The sequence below is a fragment of the Atta colombica genome, unplaced genomic scaffold (assembly GCF_001594045.1).
Source record: "Atta colombica isolate Treedump-2 unplaced genomic scaffold, Acol1.0 scaffold121, whole genome shotgun sequence".
NCBI lineage: Eukaryota > Metazoa > Arthropoda > Insecta > Hymenoptera > Formicidae > Atta > Atta colombica.
Window position 1 is genome coordinate 1,423,193 of NW_017259208.1, and position 13,002 is coordinate 1,436,194.

At 35.6% G+C, this 13,002-nt stretch overlaps 1 protein-coding gene across 4 annotated transcripts in view; it reads right to left on the bottom strand.

Annotated features, from left to right (window-relative positions):
- LOC108694681 (protein decapentaplegic-like) overlaps positions 1-12,539 on the bottom strand; it is a 16,130-nt gene extending 3,591 nt beyond the window's left edge. The window contains exons 1-2 of one of the 4 annotated variants that reach the window (XM_018204317.1): positions 11,911-12,539; positions 3,588-3,961 (exon numbers count right to left, since the gene is read on the bottom strand). In XM_018204317.1, coding sequence (XP_018059806.1) covers positions 3,588-3,930 — 343 coding nt within the window. In that variant the 5' untranslated portion in view covers positions 3,931-3,961; positions 11,911-12,539. Of the gene's footprint in view, positions 1-3,587; positions 3,962-4,185; positions 4,261-10,004; positions 10,035-10,664; positions 10,917-11,910 lie in introns of those variants that run through there. The other 3 variants (XM_018204319.1, XM_018204320.1, XM_018204318.1) reach the window with 3 other exon arrangements.
- Between the last annotated feature and the right edge of the window lie 463 nt (positions 12,540-13,002).

Genomic DNA, 13,002 nt, shown 5'->3' on the forward strand with positions numbered 1-13,002 from the left:
ATGTCGAAGATTGGAAACAATTTGATAATAAAAGGAACATGTTTTGGCGTAGTAAATTTACGATTTAGCCTTCAACGCGGATATAATCAGATACGCTTTTATCAAAATGATTTATTAAGACGGGTTTCTCGCGATATATCCGGTCGCTTTCTATTGCACATCTTCCTTAATTGCTCTTGGCACTTTCTCTCCACATGTTATATCATCCCCATAAGTTCTTCTACTATTCCAATGTTTAGCTTCAGAATCATTTCGGCAGTTGTCCATTGTAACGCAAATTTAAAGAAGAATGCCTAAGCTAATCCGGATGTGAATCATTGGAACGGAAGCTGGACCTCCTGAGAGCGAAAGATATTGGCGGCGATTCTTATGAGAGTCCGTTCAGGCATTCCAAGGTAGTCTCATCATCGTGACAATAATACACTCACAAAAAAAAGATAGAGCGTGTAAAGAATTAGATCCTTTTCTTCTTTTGTCGTCGAGTCTCTGTGGGACATTCAAGTCCATAACCCAATGGCATGTTCCTTACAATCATCATGAAAGCCCTTTGTCGGTTGAACAACCATAAAATCGTTCAAATACCATTCTTCTCCTTTTCACGCAGGAGGCGAGTCCCAAAGGCAACGCATTACTCGCAGGTATATCCCTAAACTCTTAAGACGGAGTCTAAAAAGTCAATTATCCAAATTGTCATCTCTTTGTAAAGATTAAAAATATTTTGTCAGATCCAACGTATTTACCACCTACATTCGTTCGCTATTTTAAAAAAAGACGGTTGAAATACTTAGAAGCTTTCATGTGGATTATTGTATTCAATCAGAAATTATATACGTATTATCCACAAAAATCGTGTACATAACAATACATAAATTGTGAAATCTTTTAAAAGAAAAATTCGTACACTCTTTAATGAAGCTTTTAATATAAAATTTTCTCACAAATATATTATTTTCACTGAATGATAATACATTTTTTATAAAGAGAAAGAATCACATGTTTCCTGCACATGGAATAAACCTTAATGCTTACAATTATGTCAATCAGGTTAATTACACCAGTTACGCTTAATGTAAACCTGTAATTTATGAGATAATGCCTTCCCAAAATTACTGAGTAACAAATTCGTGTAAATAAAGTGAAGGAGAAGAATATTTATACATTGTAAAATTATTATCATTATAGATTCTTTGTAATCGATCAATGCTTTGCATTTATGTCAACCTTACGCTGAGAGAAAAGTATTTAATATTTACTAACTGTAATTGTACGTTAAAATAATTATGACTAGAAGCTCCGTTATTAGTTATTACTGCTATAATTATTACTCCTATCTTATTAATAATTATTATATTTATAGTTCTCAAAAAATATATAAATGATTTTGAAGAAAATGATTATACATTATGGTTAAATTATGATAATTGCAATCATTTTTTACTCAGAGTACAAGATTCTGTATTTAAAATTTTTTTTAATGCAAGAAATATTTATAACGATATAATCGATGTTATTTATAACATTATTTAACTTGTTATTGCAAAAGCGAATGATTTCAGAAATCCGCAACCAGAGATCTGCAAAATTGCATAATCGCATAATAGCGTTCGAGAGAGAAGTGACATCGTAACAATATGTAGAAAAATACGTAGAAATATGTAGAACAATATGTAGAAATTATTGAATCTTGAATTTGAAAATTTGTCATTCACGTTTGTCAACGAGATAGAAGGAATAACGATTGATAACGGGTGTATATTGCATTCCGTTTACTACTGCACTTTCACTGAGAGTCGAAAGAGTCGCCAACCTGTTTTTGAATTACGAATTCCAACTCGCTAGTTCTTACCATCGTTTAATGATTCACGAATTGCGAATACATAGTAAAGGTTTTTATGTTTGTCCACACGTGTTAATAAAATCATTTTTTTGTTTATCAGTTTAGAACATAGTAAACTCATTCAGAAGCACAATCTATAGTCATATCATTGACTGCGTTCAGCAGAAGAAGCAACTTTGTATAAATGTAAAAACAACTGTTGTAAAATTCTTTAATATAATTAATTTTACCTATAGTTCTTTATTGAATCTAAATGTAAATTAATGTAATGTATAAACTATATTAAAGAATTTTAAAGCAGTTGCAAAACTGCTTTTTTTGCTGAATACAGTCATTAATGCACCTATATCATAATTTCTATTATTGAAATTTTATCAATAAAATTATTAAAATATAAACAAATTATTTATTTATCAATAAATAATTTATAAACAGTCCGATTCTGTTGTAATTATAATTTTACTCACATCCGAAAAGATTTGTTCATATCACTATACTCAAAATATAGTACGATATAATTTTATCGACAAAATTTATTCGATTCTATTTCAATAATGCTTTCTGTTGTTTCCAAAAATTTGTACTTTATCATTAGACTTACGTCCGTTTTTATGTAAGTAAATTTATTCTAATCCTAGTTTCATTTACGTTTTATCTTTATTTTTATATCTTTATATCTTTATCTTTTTTATAGTTCTAAGAATTAGAAAAAAGATAGAGTAAGCTAAACCAAAATTAAAGCTAATCTATATTAGTAGAAATGGATGTTGAGTTGTCTCCGAAAAACGATAAAGAAAGCTATTTTTTATGACCGAATATTTGTATCTTTATAATTTCCAATATAAACAGTATAAATTTATAATTCCCGTTAAAATAATTTTACACAGAAAAAATAAGGTATTAACAGTATTAATGTAAATTAAAAATAATGTAGTTAATTTTTTTCACAATAATAGTATTAATAAAAAAAAATACTTTGTACTCTTGCTTTAATAAGATGTTATTTGTTTCATCAATACTACTATATATATTGTCAAGATTAGTTTTAATTAGATTATCGCTGTAAATTTCATATAGATTTAATCTTTCATGATACACACATTTTTATAAAAAGGACAATAATAATTTCCTACTATAATTATATTTCGTATATTACGTATATTCGAATAAACTAAATAATATTTTATATCATATTAATAAAATTTAATTAAATAAAAGAAATTCCTACATTCAGTAAAAGCGGATCTTAGTACATAAATATTTCTTTAAGTTATATATAATAAATATCTGATTCTGCAAATTGCGCGCCGAAATCTTTTTCGGTCTTGAAACGCATTCGTGAGCAGAATTAAAGTAGTATAATAATATCACTTATTAAATTGACAAGTAATTCAATAATTTTTAAGGCTAATAAGCATCTTTATAAGAATATTAACACAAATTTTAAATGTGCGAATAATTTTATTGTAAAAAAATTTAATAAAAAATTTAATAATAAATAAAAAATAAAAGAATAATCAAAAAGAGTACAAAATAAAAAAAATAATAAAAACAATTAAAAATAAAAAAAACATAATATGTATTATAAATAAAAAAAAATAATATACGCGTTCTCATGTATCGCAATTTGGTGCGCATCACCTAGTTATTAATTATATTATTTATAACTACTATTAACAGTTAATTTTTAATATCAATTTTTTAAAATTGTATCTCTTTCAACCGTATTAGCTGATATAATCTAACTTACCAATATGGGGGAACGAACGAACGGTGTTGGCCGATCTCGCGTGAATACCCGGCTTCGCGATATCCGCGATACCGATGGCGTTCTGACGAGCGTGAAGATCCCTGAGCGATTTCGGGATGTATACTCGACCTTGCGGCCTCGGTCTCTTCGTGAAGCCCAGGAGGGAGAGCAGGCTGGCCTCCATCCCGGCTATCACCTGATCGCGATCCTTCGTTCCGAAGTGATACGACGACGTGGCCGTGTCCGTGTCGATGCGTAGGTAAGTCCCCGCGTTAGCATTCACACTTGCTAGCAGCGTGACTGCTGCCACAAGCACTAACCCCAGCGGCAGCGACATGCGCATCGTGACGTCGTCACTCACTTACGTTACCTCCCTGAAAGTACGAAAAGAAGAAATGTGTTAAAAGAGACTATCATTGTAGATTAGTGACTCGCTACTGTTATGGGTAGTACAATTATGGCAGATTCTGAATTCTAGCTCGTATTTGATAAATACGAGTTTCTTCTTAATACGAGAAACTGGACTGGTCATGAACTAATCAGAAAGTCATATTAATATCTTAAGACATTTCTTAAAATAAGACTGGATTATAAATACCCTAGACTGAGATCACATGCATAAGACAGAACTCTGTTATTTGATATCACTGAAAATATACAAATACAATTTAATATTGTCTGTTCAACAGGAAAAATAGCTTTGCAATTGTTATAAAATTATTTAATATGACTGATCTTGCCTTTAATTTCTCACATCTAAATCTATGTACGATTGATCTTGCCTTTAGTTCTTCATTGAATTTAAATGTATAAATCATATTAAGGAATCTTACAAGAGTTGCAGAGTTGCTTTTTCTGCTAAATGCAGCCATTATATGTAACTGGAAACGATCAACACGCAATCATGTTTATTTTTAAATCGTATTTTTATTCCTTACAAATTTAATAGTTTTGTACGAAAGAAATAATATTAGAACGTTCTTACAATCGATTTCAAGTAAGTTAAGTGATCTTCTACTCAATGGTCTTCTAGAAGAATCTCTCAGAAGAATCACAGGAGAAAGAGCTCCTTTTACCTAACAGGATGACAGCAGGACTGAGGTGTTCATTAGAGAATGCACAACGGTCTAAAAACTCCAAAGGTCCAAAGAATTTAGGGAAGGGATGGCTTAGAGAGATAAACTATAATCTCTCAGATTGTTAAACAGCTAATACGAAAGCGATGAATCATGCCATTACAATGCACTTAAAAAAATATTTTATTATCTTTATTCGAGAATAGATACATTAAAAATATTAAATATCTAAATTTTTTCATTAATCCGAATTTCATTTATCTAACCTGTTGTTTCCTATTAATTATACTTAAGTTTAAAGGATTCTTGAAACAAAGGATAAATTCACAGCACAAATGCAGGCATAAACAAATTTGTATTAAAACATTAAATAATGGTTAATAAGATACTTAATATTTTCGGCCAAGTATACTTCATATATAGAAAATTCTTCAATATTTCTTTCCTATTTTAATATATAAGAAAATCTACTATATCTAATATATAAGAAAATCTAAAAGCATGCAATAAAATTAAGATATCAATCAACGAAAGTATACAATAAAAATAATATATTTTCAAATCCTTGAATACCTTTAGAATGATTGAGATGTTCATTAGGAAATGCATTAGGAAATCTAAAGAATTCAGAGAAGAAACACTTGAAAAAATCTTGTAGCCGCACATTATTCAACCAGAAAAGTACAAATCAGATATAATAAATCTACTAAACATTCTAGTCGCAATAATCAGAATTCTGATATTTGTACTTCTTTGTTGGTACAATTAAACATTTTTCTCTGTGAAATAAAACAACTTTCCCTTAGAAAGATTAAATTATAAAAATTAACATCAACGAAGGATATAAACAAGAGAATAAAGATTTATCTTCAACAAATTTTTGAGCATCTTCATAAATTTTTAATAAAAACTTATTCGAAGTGCCATGAAGCCAAGTGAAATTAATTCTACGTTAATTTTTATAACAGTTCTACACTAGAAAAAAAAAGTAAATTTTACTAAATATTAGATATGGGAAAAAGTTCGTGGCGTTTTTCTCGTTAGGTCGTTGACATTAAAAAAACGCCACTTTTTCCCATACCTAATACTTGTCTGAATAGTACTATTTTAACATTTACTTACAGTAAATAAATATTTAACAAAATGAGGATAATTAAAACAAATTAATGATATATCAAATAAATATACTATATTTACATTTAGTAAATATTCAGTTAGCACTATATTCAAATAAATATTTATTAAAATTTAATACATTTTTCTCTCAATGAACGCAAAAGGAATGTTGACGCATTTCATTTAATTTAATTTAACTTCGCGAGATCTTTCAAAATACAGCAAAAAACTCGAAAATTGTCCTTAGTGGAGCTGCATAATGACTCTCTGAGTCAGCATTAAAGCAAAGGAAGAGCAGGCCCAGGAGTTCAATTCGATTGGCCTCGGTTCCAAGGAGCCTACCAATAGATGAGGAGGGATTTGTCGAATCGGACTCTGTTTCAAAGTAATCGCTTTCTCTTACTCTCGAGTGGATTTTTTTTACGGATCTTATATACGGTGATTCAAAAATACTTTCGAAGTCTCATAGAGTGAATTGGACGATTGGCAAATTCAATGGAAAATACAAAAATAATCGCATAATCATTGCATGAATTTCTTTTTATATCATAATTATTATATCCATATATATTCACTTTCCTTCTATAATCACCTTTTATTGTTGATTAAGCTGATATTTGATTGAGAATGCATACCCAGTTGAACATTATTACTTCTTACTGGATTTAATAATTTAATAATTAGCTTGCGCACACTTTTTTTGATGAACTTACTCTATTATTAGTAACAATACAGGCGCGAGTAGCACGTAAAAAAGTAAAATACATAAAAGTAAAATACATAAAATACATGCGAATGTTTTACGAATATAGCCTATAAAATTTAAATATCATACGTACGGTTTGATAAATAGATAAGTCAGACTTTAATCATAATACATAATAATAGTTCATCAAAATCTATGCATGCAAAACTTTTACGAGTTTTTAATATGTTGGGTTGGCGACCGATAAACTCGAGAAACATAAGTAAGAGATATCAACTGAATCAATGATGAGATGCACATATAAAAGATTTATGTAAAAAATACTGGATTTTTTTACATTAATAAAATCTGGATTTTTTTATATTACAATTCGGTCAATAAAACTTAATGGCAGCGAAGTAATACGATAAATTCCAATCGGAGAGCTTAAACGTGAGCATCGTGTCAGATCTAATTGAGATAGGTCATTCGTCAATATTAAAAAAAAACCTCCAAATTTCTCACTAATATGAAAAAAATCCAGCATTTTTAATAAATTTATGTGCACCATTTATTAGATTAATATTCATATCTCTTGAATGAGCTCACCTGTCTTTTCTCTCGTCATTTTAATTGAGCCAACTCATTTAAATGCGATTATTTACCCGGCATATTCTCTGCATTGGAAAGAATCTAATTGCATTAATTAGAATTCTGATTGAAAATAGACAAATCAGAATAATTTTCTTAATTGAATCTATTATAATTCTAATTGAAATAACCAGAATTCTGATTGATCTGATTAGAATCGTGGAAAAAACTCAGGTGTGCCATTGCGCATACACATTTCTAATTATCCAATGAGAATTGAATGCCAGATATCACTATTTTGCCGCGATGATTTGAATCGACATCACATTATTTTTTTACTTATATATTTTTGTGTTTTTACTTAATTATGTGTGCTTATATTGTCAATTAAATCTAAATTCTGCATGGAAACTAAATTAGATTACAATGCTCATCTTTTTGGCAGTGTATAATTTAAATATAATAGTTTAAACAAATGTAATAGTCTATTTGAATATGACTGCATTTGACATCTGCGCAAAATTATACGAAATTTGTTAAAATATTTATGATTTTATTGGTCTAAAGTAAATTTTTTCATTTCTGTAATTTTCATCTCGATTTAAGATACACAATCGATTCTCTAGTTCGTTCATTTTCAGAAGGTCAATTGTATATCTTGAAATGATGTAAAAATTACAAAAGTGAGCAAAATTACTAGAATCTAATTTTGTTAGTGAAAGATTCGCCTACTAAGTGATTTCGCTAATTTTCACCTTGTTTTAAGATACACAATCGACTCCCAGAAATTTTTCTCAATGTTGAGAGGAGTTGATCGCGCTCTCAAAAAGTCGTGACTCGCGCTCGCTATTCGGAGAGTGTGACGGCTTTCGCTATAAGTTCGCGGCTCGATAATAATTTCGGAATCGATCGAACATTGTTTGCGTCGTGACATACTTGCCATATACATTAACGGTAGAGTTCCGTCGGCCGGACAAAACTGGTTTTATCCGCGATTTTTTTAAGCGCGCGTTTCTCAAAGGCGGGGAATATTTATGCGCGCTGCGACTCGCTCGGTGGACGCTGAACGGATATATGTTCCATTCCCCTCTCATCCTCTGGTCACACTCTCGGTTTCATTCAGTATAAAATGCTGAGATCAGCGAACGACTTCTTCCGTTAACGTTATGCCAGAATGAATTATCGTATCAGAATGGCTATCAGGAACTCTAGAACTTCCCCTTTTTGGGAAAGAACCAAACAGCTCTATTAATTATATCGAAATTTTGACAATGGGATGTCAACTTCACAGAGGTCTGGAACTTTACGATCTTGCATGTGATATGGAAACAAGTATCTTTCTTAAACATATTGATTTTATAATTTGAATTTAATTAAATATTCCCTTCATGATCGATCATTAAGCACGAAGAATTATATTATAAAGCAAAAAAATAATTATAGATACGCAATGTAATATCGGCGTGAATATTTTTGGGGATTTTTGTTTTTAAAATTGCGATAAAATGCGCTTTAAAATTGTGATCTAATCTACACTCTCAACACTCGTGAATATCATTTATTCTTGTTTAATAAACAATAGGACTGTTCGTGTTGCTTGTACTTTTTGCATTCAGAATCTTCACTTTTTTTTTTCAATGTTCGAATATATATTGTCCCGTTTAGCAACGAAAAAATCTAATAGCTGCGTTCAGTTGGAAAAACAACTGTTGTAAGATTCTTTAACATGATTAATTTAGATATTTATATTAACAAAGAACTAAAGGCCAGAATCAATCAATAAAGAATCTTGCAATAGTGGCAAAGCTGTTTTTCTTGCTAAACACGGCTAATAAGAATGGCTGCATTCAATAGAAACAACAGTAATAATAACAGTAGTAAAAACAGCTTGTTATAAGATTTTTTAATATATAATTGATTCAAATCTAATGGGAAAACTAAAGACAAGATTCAATTATATTAAAGAATTTTACAACAGTTGCAAAGTTGCTTTCCCTGTTAAACACACTTAATTATTCAAAGAGCGTTGTGAGCATAAATAAAACTCGTTCCGCAACCTACGTAAACAATGCATTCTGCCAAAGTTAATTGAAACTGTAAGTTCAAAAATCGTCAGAAAATTATTAATCGTAAATTGGGCAATTGGTTCGCGTATAGGTAATGCAAAAGAATTGAAATATTTTCTATTGAATGAAAAAAGGAGGTGCTATAAAAAACACCTTAGTGACATGAAATTAAATACGGAAAATCGCAAGGCATTCGAATGAATCATAAACCATGTAATAAATATGCATTAAGAAGATACATTATTAGCAAAATACCACTTCTCTCGTAATTGAACACGATATTTTCTTCTTTTCCATTCTGTAAAATACAAACGTATGATGTTATGGTATGAGTTCTTGATATTCGTATATGAACAGTGTATTCTCATCACTGTATTCGTTCTCATTAATAATGATGTTAATTAATTAGCCTAATAATTTCCTTTTCTCATCGAAGATACATACCTCTTTTCATTCTCGTACGTCTTCTAAAAGAGGACGAGAATAAAAATTCTTTCACTACACAAATCGTATTTAAAAATCATATGTATAAACTAATACCATCTTTAGGCCTATTTTTTTTCAAAGTTCTGGTATACATTAGTGTAATAAACAAGTTTATTTGTTTCACTTCAACTTATTGCATCAATGTATACAATACATTCCCATCAGAACTTTCTTCAAAAAAAATATAAGAATAGATATTTTAACACTAAAACCGCTAATAGTACCATTTTAATATCATTTTATTTTATCATTTTATTTTCTTTTTTGTATTTAGATATTATGCAGTACAGAATATTGAAAATGTGTGAGTATAATATAAAATATGTGAAATAATTCTAATAATACAAATAATACTAAAATAATTCTTCACTAATCGAAAACAAGAATAGGAAATCACCTTCGGCTATTCTAATGTTATCATCTTTTCTCATATTTCTCATTTTTCTTCATTTTCTTTCATCTTTATTCTCAAACATTTGATTTTTATTATACTTATAACTGTTTCTTCAACTGTTTCTTCTTCCCTACAATATATATGTACGTACAAATACACATATGCTTGACGATGATCGCATTCGTTGGGGAAAAGAAAAAAGAAGAGCAGAATCAGAGATGGATTATCATTTGATCCCGATGCTAGAATTGATCGGACTCCGATTTGCGCCAATCGCGCGTCTTTGCTCGGGCTTGGCAGATGACAGCGGGATACAATATGGCGGTTTATACCGCTCAGTGGGATACATCATTAGCCCATCCGCGGCACGAGGGCTCGCGGTCCTCTCGTGCGGTCCCTGGCAGCAGAAAGAGAGAGAGAGAGAGAGAGAGAGAGAGAGAGAGAGAGAGAGAAAGAAAAGGTTGGTGAGACCAGAGCCAAGCTGTCTGCCGCCGCCGCCTCTCTTGCGTTGGACCGCTGATGGCTCGCTCACGGAACGGAATCGCGCGGTGTGGATCGGCGACCAAGCAACTCTCGTTGCGTGTTAGGTAATCCGTAGATCCTTTCCTCGAGAAACGCCTCTCTCGTAGCGACCAACTTGTTTTTCAAGGACAATGAATTTACCGATGTACGCATTCGCGCGGAAAAGGCTCGTCACGCTTGCATTCCTCGCGGTGCGAGATTATGGTGGGCGCGGGCGGCAAAAGGTGTAGGCTGCGGCGAATAAACACGTATACATGGTATACACGGTATACACAGCACTGTGGTGTATTGCCTCTCGTGTGACCAGCCGACCACCGAGGCGGTTAAGATGGATAGACGAATGGACAGAACGATCCGAGATTTCTTCGGGCGGGCCCACCGGGTCAGGTATGCGACGGGAGAAAACGTCCGTAAGTCTCCATTCTCCGGATGTTCACGGACGTTTTCGGGAGAGACGGGAGAGACCACCCGCGCGCTCGCTCGCTCGGCACGGCCCCCTCCGAAACGGGCTCCAAACCCGCGCCGCGGTTCGTTAATGGGCAAGCGGGGCGATTTCGTAGGAATTCACTCGCGCGCCGCCCCGCACCGCCGCGCCGCGCCGGTCGCTCCGGTTCGTTCGTTGCCAAGCCCCTCAATTGACGGAACTCGTGAGTGCTCGTGAGTCGTGGTGAGTCGTGACTCGCCCGGGAGATTCGAGAAACGACGACGACGGCGAAGGCGGTAAACAACCACCGCACCACACCGCACCGCACCGCATCGCGCGTCATTCTCCGCACGCGCCGCCTCCATAATCTATATACCATGGAAATAACATCCTGACGCGAGCGGCGGATTTGCATTCGCATTCGCGCTGATTCGCGCTGCTAGCGGGCGCTGGAATGCGGCGCGCTGGAATATACAAGGATAAGGTCGGCGCGGTGCTCCGAAGCGCGTGCGAGTCACATACAGGCATACAGCGTAGAGGCGCGTCATCGTCTAAAATAATCGGGCCAGGCTGACGAGTGACGGCGGGGTAGCGGTTGGTAGCGGTAGCGGCGACAATGAGCGACGGCAACCGTTGAGGAGCCAGAAGAGCTTGAGGAAGAAGTGGGTCGGAGAGTAGAGCGGTGGGACGCGATGGGAAAGAAAGGAAATAGAAGAAGGAATCTCGCGGTCGCACGAGTGCGTCGCGAGCGTCGCCGAGCAGAGAGAGAGAGAGAGAGAGAGAGAGAGAGAGAGAGAGAGAGAAAGATGGAATAAAGAAAGACAAATATGTAGAAAAAAAAAATACAAAGAGACGATTGAAAGATAAAGATAAAAGGAGAAACGTTGCACACCTCTATTAGGTATTTATAAGAAAGATTGAGAAAAAGGAAAGAAAAACAAGTAGACGTAAGTCGTTGCTCACCTAACTAATCGCGAGTCCGTAGTTTGAACAGCCACGGCATCTCAAGTCGGGGCCCGACGGACTGCACCACAGGCACACGCGTGACGCGTAACTTCACCTCACGGCTCACGCTGCTTGGCACCACTCTCGCGCGCGCGCGGTCCACAACGCAAAAACCAGGAGGGCACTCAGCACTCTCGGGTGTTCCACCGATGGTCAGCCCGCGCGCGACGGAAAGAGGGACGGCGGGGAAAGAGGGGAAAGGGAGAGGAATCCAAGAAGGAAAACGTAAGGCGTAAAGGCAACGACGATAATTTATAGACGGTTCCGATGGATTGATCCCGTGCACCCGCACTCACACACAAACAAACACCTGCACGCGCGCACTCGCGCGCTCCTCACTCAAAATCCGCGCTCGCGCGATGACAATTGTTATTCCTCGTCTGGTGCGAGCTCTGTTTTTTTCCACAGCACCATATACGGATGGCGAAGGCATCCGGCCCCGATAACGGGCAGAGCGGCGATGCCGAATTATCCTTTCGTTGATCAGGCGATCATAACGCGCCGTGCGTTAACCGAGAGTGTATGCTCTCTCTCGTCGTCGTCGTCGTCGTCGACGGCAGCGACAGCGGTCCGCGGCGGGCGGTGGTGACGGTGGTGGTGGTGATGATGGCGGTAGCGACGACGGCGGCAGCGGCAGTGACGAAAGGGGGAGAAGGTAGAGTGGGGGACACGGGGCCCACCTTCGTACACCTGCGCGACCTATCAACAGGTCCCCGCGCGCGCGCACGCACGCACGTACGTACGCCGCGTACGTACGTACGCGCGCACGCACGCACGCACCTATGTTACGCACAGGGCACGCGGAATCCGGCCTCGCCGAGTTCCACGCCGATGCGCACACGTTAGACGCGCGCGGATCCTTTCCTCCCTCGCTCTTTCTCTCCCTTGCGCTCTGCTTCTTCCTGCAATCTTTCTACCTGCTGCTCCGATATGTCGAGCCCAGGATGCACTTTGGTCACTTTCCGACGGAAAGGCACTCCTCTCGTCTCTTTGCTTCTCTCTCTCTCTCTCTCTCTCTCTCTCTCTCTCTCTCTCTCTCTCTCTCTCTCT